The sequence below is a fragment of the Vicugna pacos genome, chromosome 2 (assembly GCF_048564905.1).
Source record: "Vicugna pacos chromosome 2, VicPac4, whole genome shotgun sequence".
Classification (NCBI taxonomy): Eukaryota; Metazoa; Chordata; class Mammalia; order Artiodactyla; family Camelidae; genus Vicugna; species Vicugna pacos.
This window is the reverse complement of record NC_132988.1, coordinates 72,358,701-72,374,804: the sequence shown is the minus strand read 5'-3', so window position 1 is coordinate 72,374,804 and position 16,104 is coordinate 72,358,701. Positions and strand designations below refer to the sequence as shown.

At 36.7% G+C, this 16,104-nt stretch overlaps 2 protein-coding genes across 13 annotated transcripts in view; one reads left to right on the top strand and one right to left on the bottom strand.

Moving 5' to 3' along the window:
- ART3 (ADP-ribosyltransferase 3 (inactive)) overlaps positions 1–16,104 on the bottom strand; it is a 126,431-nt gene that overhangs the window by 72,660 nt on the left and 37,667 nt on the right. For 10 of the 11 annotated variants that reach the window (XM_072941757.1, XM_072941755.1, XM_072941796.1 and 7 more), the window contains one exon: positions 15,383–15,461. The gene's annotated coding sequence lies outside the window, so the exon portion shown is untranslated. Of the gene's footprint in view, positions 1–11,445; positions 11,465–15,382; positions 15,462–16,104 lie in introns of those variants that run through there. The other variant, XM_072941780.1, reaches the window with a different exon arrangement.
- Positions 10,665–11,886, top strand: CXCL11 (C-X-C motif chemokine ligand 11). Of its 2 annotated transcripts, none has more exons than XM_072941840.1 (4): positions 10,665–10,725; positions 11,306–11,432; positions 11,536–11,608; positions 11,845–11,886. In XM_072941840.1, exons 1-4 carry the CDS (start codon positions 10,665–10,667, stop codon positions 11,884–11,886), a joined length of 303 nt encoding a protein of 100 aa, XP_072797941.1. The 2 variants fall into 2 exon arrangements, with proteins under 2 accessions (XP_072797941.1, XP_072797947.1); XM_072941846.1 differs by having other exon boundaries at positions 11,849–11,860.

The following is a 16,104-nucleotide window of genomic DNA, read 5'->3' as shown; positions in this document are numbered from 1 at the left end:
TCAGAGAAATGCAAATCAAAACTATGATGAGGTATCACCTCACACCAGTCAGAATGGCCATCATTCAAAAGTCCACAAATGACAAATGCTGGGGAGGCTGTGGAGAAAAGGGAACCCTCCTACACTGCTGGTGGGAATGCAGTTTGGTGCAGCCACTGTGGAAAACAGTATGGAGACTCCTCAAAAGACTAGGAAGAGATGTACCATATGACCCAGGAATCCCGCTCCTGAGCATATATCTAGAAGGAATCCTACTTCAAAATGACATCTGTACCCCAATGTTCATAGCAGCACTATTTACAATAGCCAAGACATGGAAACAGCCTAAATGTCCAACAACAGATGACTGCATAAAGAAGATGTGGTATATTTATACAATGGAATACTATTCAGCCATAAAAATCAACAACATAATGCATTTGCAGCAACATGGATGCTCCTGGAGAGTGTCATTCTAAGTGAAGTAAGCCAGAAAGAGAAAGAAAAATACCATATGAGATCACTCATATGCAGAATCTAAAAAAAAAACAAACATAAATACAAAACAGAAACAGACTCATAGACATAGAATGCAAACTTGTGGTTGCCAGAGGGATGGGGGTGGGAGGGGACAGACTGGGATTTCAAAATGTAGAATGGATAGGCAGGATTGTACTGTGTAGCACAGGAAAGTGTATACAGGATCTTGTGGTGGCTCACAGAGAAAGAGAATGTGACAATGAATGTATGTATGTTCGTGTACAGCTGAAAGATTGTGCTCTACACTGGAATTTGACACAGCATTGTAAAATGACTACAGCTCAATAAAAAAAAAGTTTAAAAAAATCAACTTGGCAAATAGTAATATTCCAAGGCAAGCAAGTTGAGTTCTATGTAAAACAAACAGTACTTATATATTGTGCTTTGCCAGGTTAAAAAAAGCAAATAATGATTGTTACTTGATAACTCCTCCCAGAAAGGTAAAACATTAAATTTTTCTTTTCAGAAGAGGAATGATAGACTGAAAATCTTAATCAACTTCCAAGAAAATGAAAGATTTATAGTTCAATAAATCACCTGCAATTTGTCTGTTCCAGGACACCCTCTCCTTTGGAATAAATTTAAGACAATAGAAAGCTATCCAACTCCAGGAACAAGATACGATAGCCAGTGTCTGACCAGCATGAAAAGGTATAGTTGAAAAGCAAACTAAACTGAACTGTCATTAGCTTTCAAATCTTCAATCACTGGAAGCTAAAAGCTTATTTCTTCTTTTTGTGCTCATCCTTAAGCACATAACTGTCTCACCTTTAACATCAGAAATTTGAAGGTTCATATGGTGACAGTGGCCACTGAAAACCGGTCCTTCTTTTGTGCATGCATTTGAGACTGCAATGTTTGGGGTAACACACATCACAGATGAAGCTGTCCTTATGAAATGTGAGCTCTTGTACATCTCATTCTCAAATACCAGACTGCATCAGCTGGGTACAGGTTTTGAAAATGTCTTCTTATGTCAAAGTCCCAGAAAGAGACTAAGTATATGCTCAGAAACATCCTTACTCAAAATTCACTGTCCTTTTGGAATGCTTTCAAATATCAATAAAATATGTACTATTCTTTAATGCCTTAGTGATTTCTTTACTGTTTATGCAATTTTTCCAAAATACAGCCTCACCCAGTGCCTAGTGGCTGCCTTGCATATAGCCTGCAGGATGTGTCTGATTTCTGGGAAGAGTATTTTAGTAACATTACAAGAAAATCACAGAGGGAAGGGTATAGCTCAGTGGCAGAGTGCATACTTAATACAATGAGGTCCTCGATTCAATCCTAAGCATCTCTACAGAAAAATAAACAAACATAATTACCTCCCCCCTACAAAAATCAAAGAAATAGTATTCCATTAAGAGTTTCTGAAAAAATACACTAGCAGCTCCCTGAATGCCTTAATCCCTTTATAAAAGAGCATCAGGCTCTCTATTACTATACTTTTAAGAGTTAAAGACTCTACATCAATCTGCTATTACTGTTCACATTATTTTACATGCCTTTCACATGTGTGGCAACCCTTTACCTAGGAATGAGTCATATGCCTTCTATAAACTCGAAACAACAGGATTCTACTACATTATACTGATTTATAATAAATAGGAAATGTTCTATTTCTAACCCACTTTTCACTAATTTAACTGGCAAAATATTACTGATTATTTTCTTTGTAAGCAATGTATTATTCAAAGACTTAGTGAATTAGTGGGGTGGGAATTATCTTTAAATGCCTTGCACTAATCTCTTCCCACTAGAAAACATTTCTTTTTTTTTTACATTTTTTTATTGATTCATAATCATTTTACAGTGTTGTGTCAAATTCCAGTGTTCAGCATGTTCAGCACAATTTTTCAGTCATTCATGGACATATACACATTCATTGTCACATTTTTTTCTCTGTGATTTATCATAACATTTTGTGTATATTTCCCTGTGTTATACAGTGTAATCTTGTTTATCTATTCTACAATTTTGAAATCCCAGTCTATCCCTTCCCACCCTCTACCCCCCCCCCGTAACCACAAGTCTGTATTCTCTGTCCATGAGTCTATTTCTGTCCTGTATTTATGCTTTGTTTTTGTTTGTTTTTGTTTTTTAGATTCCACATATGAGCGATCTCATATGGTATTTTTCTTTCTCTTTCTGGCTTACTTCACTTAGAATGACATTCTCTAGGATCATCCATGTTGCTGCAAATGGCATTATGTTGTCGGTTTTTATGGCTGAGTAGTATTCCATTGTATAAATATACCACCTCTTCTTTATCCAGTCACCTGTTGATGGACATTTAGGTTGTTTCCATGTTTTGGCTATTGTAAATAGTGCTGCTATGAACATTGGGGTGCAGGTGTCATCCTGAAGTAGATTTCCTTCTGGATACAAGCCCAGGAGTGGGATTCCTGGGTCATATGGTAAGTCTATTCCTAGTCTTTTGAGGAATCTCCACACTGTAGAAAACATTTCTTTTAACTGTATATCAATTGTATAATTCTGAATAACTATAACTTCAGACAAATCACAGATTATAGAAGTGTTATGCTGGAAAGGTCTTTGATGGCTAATTATAGAAACTACATTTGTTTCCTAGGATTCTCCTTTAAATTCAAGGGGAAACTTGAGTGAATGAACTTAGAATAGTCCAATTCCAGAAACAAACAAAGGTAAACACTACTAAAAAGAGAGAGAATGCAGTTTAATCTTTGTCCTGCTTAATCAAGGAGAAAGAACAACGAGATATAAAGACTTAGTGAAGAGGGAAAGAACAAAAGGACTAAGGAGATTTAGAAAATTTTCTAAATCAAATCAAAATAAGCACAGGATCTCTCCTTCCCTCCATCCACATCTTTTATTTAAAATTTAGTATCAAGGTAGTACAATATGCTAAACAAATAACTAGACCTGCACTGCTTAATATGGTAGTCACTAACCACTCATAGCTACTGAGCATCTGAAATGTAGCTAGTCATTTAATGTTTTTACACTGACTACATTTTGAAATATTTTCATGTTTTAGATTAAATAAAATATAAGTAATTTCACCTGTTTCTTTTTACTTTTTCAAAAGTTTTTTTTAAATTAAGAAGTATAACTGACCTACAACACTCTTAGTTCCAGGTGCACAACACGGTGATTCGATATTTCTATTCATTACAAAATGATCATCACCACAGCGAAAATATGATCACCTATCTCCTGCTTTAAAAGTCTATAATGCTTTCCTATCACAATAAACATAAAACCCACTTGCTACTGTAGGCTACCAGGGTCAGTAAAGGATCTCAGGATGGCTGGACAAAAACTTGCTCTAAAAGGCACTGACTGGGTACCTTTTGGAGAGATCATAACAAAAAACCAAAAGGCCAGTGCCAACTCCTTAAAATTCTGGAATGGGACCCTCATCTCCAGGTTGGCTATTCTACCTGAAAATCCACCTGCTGTCGACTGAGCTTACTATATGGTGAAGGATGGCTTGGCAGATGACTTTGAAAAAGAACTTTAATCTCTTAGAGGTTTTCATGCCAGAACATATTTTGTCCAGGTGGATGCTGAAGAAAAAGATGCGAATGCTGTACTGAGTTTCTGTCTCTCTCAAAGGCCAGGACTGAAGAATACATGAAAGAATTCATGAAATACTGCTCCAGAATATAGAAATACTCCCAAGTTCAACAGTGAGAGGCCTTCAACCACTCTCTTCCAAGAGCTCAGTGGGGACACCACCTCCGCCCGCTCCAAGATGAACTCAGCCAGACTGGAGGGGAACAAGGCTGTCCACGTGGTCACAGCCACCACCAGCACCAGGGCCAAGGGAGTTGCCATGATAGCTGGGGCAGGCACACAGGTGGGCTCTTTTTACTTTTTAAATGTGGCTACTAGAATATTTAAAATTAAGTATGTGGCTCCCATTATATTTCTTCAGGATAAAGCTAGACAAGACAGTAAGTGCTATAAAGTCAGGAGAAGAAATCACTATGTACTGAAGGCGGCTTCATGAAGATATTAAAACTTAAAGGAAGGAAAGGATTCAGGAAAGCAGAGGAAACTGCATTCCATGCTACAGGAACCATATTATATGAACAGAAATAAGAGAGATATCTCCAGCTCACTAGACGAGAGAATATTCTGAAAGAAATTAATCCTCCTCATGTGACATTAGAAAGTAGGTCAGTATACCTGAAACTAACATTGTAAATCGACTACATGTCAATTAAAAAAAAAGGTTTAAAAAAAAAAAAAAGGTCAGAAGAAGTCACAGTCCTAAAGACACACATCTACAGAACCAGCAGAAATTAGGCAGACTGCCTTCTATAAATAAGTTAGAATGCTGCAAAACTTGAAAGACACAAGAAGGAATTTGGTTGGTTTTGTTCACTGTTCTATCTTCAATACTTAAAAGAGTGCCAGACATGTAGCAGACACCTGAAATAAGTATTTGCTGAATAAATGAATGAGCAATGAACTATGTAGAATAGGGTGGTGCTTTCCGTTAAACTTAAAGGCAGGGACTCTGGAAGGAAAAGGCAGTAAAGAGGGAAAGGATGTTAAGGAAGGAGAGAGCATCCACAGAACCTTTTTGTATGGTTCAAAAAAGAAGTAAAAAGGTTAAAGCACAAAACCATTTCCTCTTCCAACTCTGCATAATTTTGAATCTACATATTACCTGAGGTCTTGAAGTGAAGAAAAAATAATGGATTAGGATTTATGAGATCCAAGAACATACTCCTTTTATTTTATTTTCCTGTGAGAAAATTTGTCTTGGATCATACATGCTAAATGAATGAATGAATGAGAAAAAGAAATAATATTCCAGCTACTTTGAGATTAATTAAAATAAAGACTAAGAGGTTTTTGGGTTTTTTTAACATTTTTTTAATTGAGTAATAGTCATTTTGCAATGTTGTGTCAAATTCCAATGTAGAGCACAATTTTTCAGTTATACATGAACATATATATATATATTCATTGTCACTTTTCCACTATGAGCTACCACAAGATCTTGTATATATCTCCCTGTGCTATACAGTACAATCTTGTTTATCAATCCTACATTTAAAAATCCCAGTCTGTCCCTTCCCATCCCCTGCCCCCTTGGCAACCACAAGTTTGTATTCTATGCCTATGAGTCTGTTTCTGTTTTGTATTTATGGGTTTTTTTTTTTAATATTTCTCATATGAGCGATCTCATATGTTATTTTTCTTTCTCTTTCTGGCTTACTTCACTTAGAATGACATTCTCCAGGAACATCCATGTTGCTGCAAATGGCGTTATGTTGTCGGTTTTTGTGGCTGAACAGTATATATCATATAAATATACCACATCACCTTTATTCAGGTATCTGTTGATGGACATTTAGGCTGTTTCCATGTCTTGGCTATTGTAAATAGTGCTACCATGAACACTGGGGTGCAGGTGTCATTTTGAAGTAGTGTTCCTTCTGGATATATGCCCAGGAGCGGGATTCCTGGGTCATATGGTAAGCCTACTCCTAGTCTTTTGAGGACTCTCCATACTGTTTAAAACAGTGGCTTTCCTTACTTCCCTCTCCCACTCTTAATGATTTAGATGTCTTCTTTTACAATTTTGTGCTTATTCTTTTTGTAATTCACAGCAGTTATCTCCTTTCCAGTTATGAGTTTCTCATTTTTGTAGAATCCTGCTTCTTTTCTATTTAGAGTAGACCTGTCAATATTTCTTTTAGCATGGGTTTAGTGTTGCTAAACTCTTTTAGTTTTTGCTTGTCTGTTAAGTTCTTTATCTCTCCTTCTATTCTAAAGGATAGCCTTGCTGGATAGAGTATCCTAGGCTGTATGTTTTTTTCACTCAGGACTTTGAGTATATCTTACCACTCCCTTCTGGCCTGTAGTGTTTGTGTAGAGAAATCAGCTGAGAGCCTATGGGAGTTCCCTTGTAACTCACTCTTTGTTTTTCTTTTGCTGCCTTTAGGATCATTTCTTTATCCTTGACTCTGGCCATCTTGATTATGATATGTCTTGGTGTGGGTCTGTTTGGGACCCTCTGAGCCTCCTGTACTTGGATATCCGATTCCTTTAGGTTTGGGAAGTTTTCAGTCATGATTTCTTCAAATACATTTTCAGTCTCTTTTGTTCTTTCTTCCCCTTCTGGAACCCCTATTATGCATAGATTGGCATGCTTTATATTATCCCATAGGTCCCTTATATTGTTTTCATTGTTTCTCATTTGTTTTTCTCTCAGCTGTTCTGATTGGGTGCTTTCTGTTGTCCTGTCTCCTAGGTCACTTATTCGTTCCTCTGCATTATCTAGCCTGCTTTGTACAGTCGTTAGGTCAGCTCTCATCTCAGCAAATGAGTTTACTAATTCTACTTGGTTCTTCTTTATAGCTTCTATTTCATTTTTGACATATTTTATATCTCTAAACACTATTATTTCTTTTAGTTCCTTCAATACTTTTATCACTCCTTTTTTGAAATCTTGATCTAGTAGGCCATCAGTGTCTATTTCCTTGATCATGCTTTCAGGGGATTTCTCTTAATCTTTTAATTGGGAGTGGTTCCTCTGCTTCTTCATATTGCTCATATCTCTCTGGCACTGTGGCTTAAGAAGTATCAGTTATCTAGTTCTCCTGGAGACAGTGTGCTCCTAATGATTTTATTGAGAGGTCTTTGTGTCTTCGCTCTCTTTTGCAAACTCAGCTTGCCATTTCCAGAGGCCCTCGGTTGGCGCCCTCATTTGTGCTGCTCCCAGTGGCTGCTGGTTAGCAGATCGCGCCCCCTCCCAACACTGGGTCAGGTGCTGAGGTCTTACCTGGTGGGTGCGCGGGTCACTCCCCCTCCCAATCCCACAGTCAGATGCTGGGCTCGGGCGAGGCAGGTGGTGGATTGCGCTCCCTCTCAACATGGTGGTCAGGTGCTGCGGTCCTGCCAGGAAAGCGGGTTGCTGCCTGCCCTCTCCTGCCAGGAAAGCGGGTTGCTGCCTGCCCTCTCCTGACAGGAAAGTGGTTGCTGCCTGTTGCTCTGTGCAGCTGCCCGCTCTGCCTCTGGTCGGTGCTCTGAAGGCGGGATCGGGGAAGACCGCAGGATGGCCCAGCCCCGCTCCGTGTACAATCAGCTCCTTGTTTGTCCTGGCGGCTCGAGTTCTCTGAGGTGCCAGGCAGAAAGATCCTATCTGCCTCGGGCTGTAAACAAGTCTCAGTCCTGCCTAGGAGGTTGTGGAGCCCCCGGGTGCGGATTCAGGGCTTGGCCCTGCCGCAGCCCCCACCCCCACCCAGGTGCTGCACACAGGAGGAGATGGCAGCTGCGGCTGCGCCCCGCCTCTCTTCTCGGGAGAAGCGCCAGTAATGACGGCGCAGGTCTGAGGAAACAAGGGCTACGGCACCCCTCCAGCCAGGGCACACCAGCCGTCTTGCTTTGCTTTTTTCGCAATTTATGGGGAACTGAGGTTGTTCTGCTCCCCTCCCAGCTACAGCGCACAGCACCCTGCAGTCCCTCAGGGCTGCCTCAGTGCAGCTGCCCCAGTCCTCTACAGGGCTCAGGCAGCCTGTACCAGCCCCAACTGCTGGCTCGTGTCTTGGGCTGGGTGTTGCAAGGACCCTTTGTGCCCGTTTAACTCAGTTCTGTCGGTCAAGGGGTGCTCAGGGCAGATCTGAGCCTCAGAGGCTCCCCCTCCGTCCCGCTGGCCTCTCCGTTGGAGAGGGAGACCCACTGAACAAGCGCCAGTCCTCCTTTGCCGCTCCCTCACCACAGGACTGGTCCCGCACTGGTTTGCTTTTTCTTCTTTCTTTTTTCCTTTTCTCTTACCAGATTTTTGGTGTCCTTGTCGTTCGAAGAGGGCGATGTTCTGTCGGAGTTCGGCAGGTGTTCTGGTTGGCTGAGTAGGTCCGTAGATGTGAGTTTTGGTGTATTTGTGGGGAGGGTGAACTACAAGCATCCTACTCCACCATCTTGCTTCTCTCCAAGACTAAGAGGTTTTGACGACTTGTACTGGTTGATAAAATAATTTAACGCAGGATATGTCTAAATAAATAAATGATTTCAAAATAAAATGTAATGATAACTCTCCAGAGAAATGCAAATCAGAACTACAATGAGGTATCACCTCACACTAGTCAGAACGGCCATCATTAAAAAGTCCACAAATGATATATGCTGTGAAAGGTGTGGAGAAAAAGTTACCCTCCTACATAGTTGGTGGGAATGTAGTTTGGTGCAGCCATTATGGAAACAGTATTAAGATTTCTCAAAAAACTAAAAACAGACTTACTATATGATCCAGAAATTCCTTTCCTGGGTATATATCTGGAGGGAACTTTAATTCGAAAAGATACAAGCACCCCAATGTTCATAGCAGCACTGTTTACAATAGCAAAGACATGGAAACCTAAATGTCCATCGACAGATGACTGGATAAGGAAGCTGTGGTATATTTATACAATGGAATACTATTCGGTCATAAAAAAGAATAAAATAATGCCATCTGTGGCAACATGAATAGATCTGGAGATTGTCATTTTAAGTGAAGCCAGAAAGAGAAAGAAAAATACCACATGATATCACTCATATGCGGAATCAAAAAAAAAAAAAACAAGAAAAAGAAAAAAGAAGAGACTAATGAACTCACCTACAAAACAGACTCACAGACATAGTAAACAATCTATGGTTACTAAGGGGAAAAGGAGTGGGAAGGGATAGATTTGGGAGGTTGAGATTTTCAAATATTAACTACTATATATAAAAATAGATTAAAAAAACAATTTTCTTTTGTATAGCATAGGGAACTATATTCAGTATCTTATAATAACCTTTAATGAAAAATATGAAAACAAATACGTATATGTATGACTGGACACTATGCAGAGATTGACACAGTATACATGACTACACTTCAGTTTTTAAAAATGTAATAATTCTCCCCAAAAAAGTTGCATAATGCAAAATCATCATCTGAAAATAGTAAACTAGTTATAAATCCCAGGTTATACTAAAAAAAACTAGGAAATAAGAAATATTTGAAAGAAAGTTACAGTGATTTTTTTCCTCATCTTACAAAGGGAGGAAACAAGATTCTATTCATGGTAGATGTAAATAATTAGAAAAAGTCAGGTAAAAACACTTTTAAGGTTACTAGCAAAACATAAAACAAAGTATTTTGTTCAAATCATGTCAGAAAATGTTAAAGAAAATACATTCATAGTTAGAAAGAAACCAAGGAAAACAAAGACAGAAAAGAAACAGCAAGGAAGCATTTTTAAAAGCTTACAGATTATCAATTACACAATAATTAAATTCACCTATTTTTTAAAAGTCCCTTTGATATGATGTTTAAGTGTATGCAAGTGACATATTTGAAGTAGATTTAGAAAACTAAAGAGGAAAAAGTAAAGATACAAAGAAAACAAGAGTTACATCAAAGCAAAATCCAAGAAATAAAAACACACGAGAAAAAAAGAATCTTTTATAAAAATCTACAACTTACACAACTTTATGTACTAAATAAGTGTTTGAGATATATATATGTAAAAATTGTTAAACATGCAAAAAGAAACGGATATAAATTCAGAAGTACAGTTCTTCAATAGACTTCATTAGCTGTTATAGTCAGCAAAATAGAAACAAGGTGAAATTAAAAGGTTGTCTGATGTTAAAATAGGCCTCATATATGATTTAAAAACAAGGAAAGAGAAAAAATTGGGTTTTTTAAAAGAATGTTCTTTAGTATAGTTATATGAAGGACAGAGGATGAATTCACAGGACTGAAAACAGGAAGACAATCTTCTTGAATGAAAGAATGAACGGCAATCAGAATTCCACTGCCCCAGGTAATCCAACAATTAAATACATTTCTAGGAAATGCTACCTTAAGGCTAGTTCCCATCTGGGTGTATCCTATTCTAACTTATACAGCTCTTTACTGTCTACAAACTGCTTTCACATTCGTATCACTTTCAACATTGAACAAAAGGAAGGGACAGTAATACTTAGATGAGAACAAAACAGAAACTCTTGGAAGAAAGGAACATGACTCAAGGAGGGAAATTCCTGTGCCATAAGAGGATTGTGTACAGAATGCTTTATATATATCAATTAAGAATTTTCTTCCATGCTCAGCATTCCTACTCCCTCCAAGAAGAGTCTCAAAGTCCAAGCAGCAGCAACAGACAAACATGAGTCTGAAGAGCATGGTTATAGTCTTGGCTGTGATACTCTGTGCTACAACTGTGAAAGGTATATGGTACTTTTTACTTCTAAACCTATAAGTTTCTTTTCTAATGCTTCAAATGTCTTTTCTTCCACTTTTATACTAAAAGATATAGTAAATTTTTATTTAACCTTACACATTAGAAGTTACTACAGCTTTGGTAGAGAATATTAGAAATACTTTAAACATCAGAGATGATTGTTGAAACTAACAGTGATAATTTCATGGAATTTATTTGGCTACAGAATTGGCAGGAGCCTTTAGTAATATTTAAATGTTTGCTAAAAAGATTTTATATGAGATAATGTTATTAGCTTCCTGGAAAAATTTTTGAGCATAAAAGCAAGAGGCAGATAAGCTTGATATCTAATAAACTTCTTTCATGCTTCTCTTTATTCTTTAATGGTTTGCTTACAAATTCAAAGAGGAAATCATCAATTTCTTACTTAAGCTCCTTTTCCAGTAAGATCAGTGTCGACTGCTATCTGACAAACTACTATCTTTATCCTTAATGAAAACTTGGCCCATCTCCTTCAACAAGACGATAAACTACAGCCATCTGTTGCAATCAGATGAATTAGTAACTGATGCTATGATCTGTTCTAGGATTTCCCATGTTTAAAGGGGGACGGTGTCTTTGCATAGGCCGTGGAGTAAAAGCAGTGAAAGTGGCAGACATTGAGAAAGTCTCCATAATTTACCCAACTAATAACTGTGACAAAACAGAAGTGATGTAAGTAACGTACTCAATGAAGATGACATTGGCGGTGGCTTTTTGTTTTGTTTTTATGTTTTTCCATCCAAAATTTAAGACTGTTTGGATCTTCCTTTAACAGTATCACCCTGAAAGCACATAAGGGACAAAGATGCCTAAATTCCAAGTCAAAGCAAGCAAATGTTATAATCAAGGTAGGTTACCAGATTACTTCCATTTTATAATCTGTTTTTTCCAAGAGAAATCTTTTGAAAAAATAAAGACAACTGCAGAATGATTCTGTTATGATCCTGTGTGAAGTGTTCTGATAAGGGGTTTTTGGTTATAACTAGCTTCCCTTTCCTGCCATACGTTTTCTCAAGTCAACTCTTAGATCACTGGGAAACAAGAACAGATCAAGTTTGTAAAAACTCTCATCTTCTCATTACAGAAAGTTGAAAGAATGAATTTTTTGAAATATCAGAACATATGAAGTCCTAGGAAAGAGGATTTGAAAACCTAGAACAACTGTAACTGTGACTACTGAAATGATGGGAGTTCTTAATAGGAAACCGATTTTCTGCTGCCTGTTGCAATGTACACTCATGCATTTCAAGGTTTAGGAAACTTTCTAGGAGGTTTTTTGCTTATAACTATTCTGCTGTGGCTATAAAAACATCTCTGTCTCTAAAAGTTATGTCTGTACTTGATCTATATATTTCATGTTACACTATAACATTATTACTGGAGTCAAGACCATGGCTTGTAAGTCAAAAGCACCCATGTGTGTAATAAACATTCCTGAAGTAATTTTTTATTCAAATCCACATTTCTTTCCCCCCAAATTATATATGCATATAAATGGAAAAAGTTTTTATATATCACCTTGTTTTATTTTTTTTTAATCTGTAATTCATGAAATATACTATGAAGATAATTATAAGGTAAGGGTAACTCGTAACAGTGCGAATATTTTATAACTGAATTAGTAGCTCTGATCTTGGTTTTTTTTTTTTTAACAACTTGGCTTTTTTTTCATTGAGATGTTTTGAAGCAATTAGGATATATGTGTTTACCATGAATTTTGGTTTATCTATTCTTATAAATTATAGCAATATTTTGGACATATTTTAAATATGAAATTCTTTGTCTACCAAAGTAAATGTTGAAAAATAAATATATATGCTCATCTGGCAATCACCTTTACTTTGTGATTCTTTTGCTTAGAAAAATGTCTTTTTTTAAGTCATGCCTCTGTGATAAAAGGTAGGGATATCTAAGATAGTTTCACATTGAAAAAAATCAAAATCATTTTTCTCTAATAAACTAGCAAAACCCTTCTTAAAACAGAAACAATCATATGTTATTCAGAAATGTAAGATTCTTTATAAACAATTTCACCTTGTATTTCAAGAGGCATACAGCCACCTGTCATTACACAGAACTGTTCTGAAAACATATTTTAGTAAGTAGTTGTGGAGGACAGCTATCTCTTTTTTAAGGGGACTTCCTAGGTTCAAACTCCGTCCTTACTCAGGGAAAATTCCTTATTATGTGAGTTTGGAAGGAGGCCAAAAGGTAGAAGCCAAAGGAAGGAGTTCCTCCCTGGTAGATAGAATAAGGTCTCAACCAGACCACTCCTTCCCTAGACTTTGACTATATCTAGCACCACAAAGATGCTATCACCAAGAAATGTTTAAAGAGGCAGTACTGTAAGTCTTTTAACAGTGGATCCTAACACGTTCCTGTAACATGACTTAGGCTAGTCCTTCCTGCCACCTAGCAGCTTTAGGTTTTTCTACATTTTTCAAGTCTAATTCTTCAGTCTTCCTGTAGATTCTTTAACTATCAATCAAATTCCTTTCCTGCAGAAGCTAGCCAGAGTTAGTTTCCCTGCATGTATCCAAAAATCTCAGCTGTTACAGCACTCTTTATATAGACATCTACACATCTCAAAAATGAAAATAGTTATAGAATTACCAAAAAAAATCGGGTATTTCTGTTTATCTGAAAACAAAAGGACAATTTAAATTCATCTTTTGTGTATCCTTCTCATTGATATCAAAGAACCAACTACAAAGCACATCAGAGAATGCACAGAAAATAGCAGAGGAGGATGCCTGGAACGCAACAGGCCCTCCTACTGACTAGCTTTTTGACTGGTGCCTATAAGCAAAAATGAGAAACCAAAATGTTACCTAGGGGATTTGTATATAAATTTGTATATTTATTCCATGATAATATAATATATAGTATAAATGTTATATATACATGTACCATAAATCTATAACTTTCTGCATAGAAATGGGACTTCTATATGAATTCCCTGGATAGTTTTAAGACCTGCATCTATTATTTGGTATTTGCAGTGATTTTTTTGGATTTATTTTTATCTTTAAAAATAAAAATTCACTGAGTAAGGGCTATATGATAAATTTGGTATTTTTTAAAGTAAAGCAGTATAGACCACCAGTACATTATTAGTGAGAAACAACATATACTTAAATTTCTTCACAACAAAATGAACAAATGAAAGAGTTAACATACTTGAGCCACGCTCCTTCTTATCTCAGTACATTTATACATACTATTCCCTTCGTCCATTCCTTCACTAAAGCTAATGCCTACTTGTCACTTGTATCTCAGCTTAAATGACATTTTCTTCAAGAGGTCATCTTTGAAACCACCCCTTCCTTCAATCTAAACTAAATTAGGTGTCCTATTTGTTTTTGTAACACTCTACTTCTTCATGACACTATTTGCTGCAAATAAAAAAGTATTCCTGTGCCTGGCAGATAACAAACCTTCAATAAATAAGATTAGGATGACTGAACTGCAATAGAAACTATGGGGAAAGGGACCCACAGCAGAGGAATGCCAAGAAGGAATGCACAGTTGTAGGAAAGTATAAGGTGAGTTTTGAAAATCATAATTAGATTGGTTTGGCTGGAAAGTTGAAGGGCATCAAATACATAGCTAAAAAAATCTTGAATTGTGCCCTCTATAAAATGAGTATTCATTAAATGCTAATGAACAAGAAAATGACCCTATCCAAGTTATTCTAAATTATGTAGGGATGATGTAAAAGGCTGGTTGGAACTGGGAAAGCTTGGGAAATGGAATATGTTGCCATAGCTCAGGTCTATCTTTTCCAAACTTCAAGTCATTCTCAAACCATTGTTACAATTTTTCAGCATATTTTGGATCAATCTTCATTATTTTTTACAAGTTCTGTGTACCACCTTTACTTTGCTTACATTTGCAAAACAACATTATTCACAATGGCCAAAAGGCAGAAACACCCAAATGTTCATCAATGTAATATTATTCAGCCATAAATAAAGGAATAAAATACTGATACATGCTACTACATGAATGAACCCTGAAAACACACTCAGTAAAAACAGCCAGATGCAAAAGGCAACCTACTGTATGATTTCATTTATTTGAAACATTCAGTATAGGCAGATCCATAAAAACAGAAAGCAGATTAACGGTTGTCAGTGCCTGCTGGAAGGAAGCAATGGATACAGAATTTCTGCTTGGAGTGAAGATGAAGTTCTGGAACTAGAGACAGTGATGATTATACAACATTGTGAATATACTTAATGCCACTGAATTTTATACTTTTAAATGATTAAAATGGTAACTTTCATGTTACGTGTGTTTTACTGCAATAATAATGGCTAAAACAAGATGGTAATGGTGAAAAGAAATACAATGAAATTACATTTCAAAAAGAACCAATAAGACAGTGACAGACTGTATGTAAAGGCTGAAGCAGAGGACAGAAATCAAGGAAAATGCTAAGGATTTGTATCTGAAGTAGAGGCAGTGAAAGGATCAAAGAAAAAAATCTGAGGTTTTGAAGTTTAAAAGACTAGTACTGCCACTAACAGTAATAGGTAGATCAGAGGAGGTTATGGTTTAGCAAAGAAAGATGCAGGTTTGGTTTTAAATATATGGAACCTGAGATGCCAAATACTCACAGTGATTTAGAAGTCCAGAACTGTTTCTTCTAATTAACCAAGAGGAGCTTTCAAACAGATGGAGTAGTTCTGGATAATGCTGGTAGAAAAGGAAAAATTATATTTCATTATTTTTGTTTATTGAGTACAGTACTTATATACCCAAATAGAATTAATACACCTTGTTCGTAAAAGATTTCCAGAACCAACAAATATAAATCTTTTTTGATGTATCCAGTGCATTCCATGGATTATAAATAACAGTACATTCACACACACGCAACTGTTTGGGATTTTGTCTGTTTGTTTTTTTGAGAGGGATTGGCAAGGCAGTGTTAGTTGTTTCTTCTTGCCTTGTCTACAAATTCTGAGACTGAGATCATTATGTACACTGCAATTATAGTTTCACTTAAGTACCAAAGAAAGATAACTACACTTGCTGGAAATCCTGGCACCATAAATACAGATACAGTTGCTTGGTGCTGCTCAATAAGCTGCTACTATATTGGAAATACCCTGAGTTAAATCACAGACTTTACATGATTTCCCATAAATCATGATTTTGCCTTTTTCTGTGAACTGTTCACAAAGAAAAGACAAATTGTCAATAAAAACTTGAAAAAAAAACTAAAATATGATCTAAAATATAGTGACATGCACTACTGAACTACATCATATTGAACTACATTCTTAAGAGTCCTCACCCCCCAAAAGACAACTAACAATGAATCAAAATTAAAACT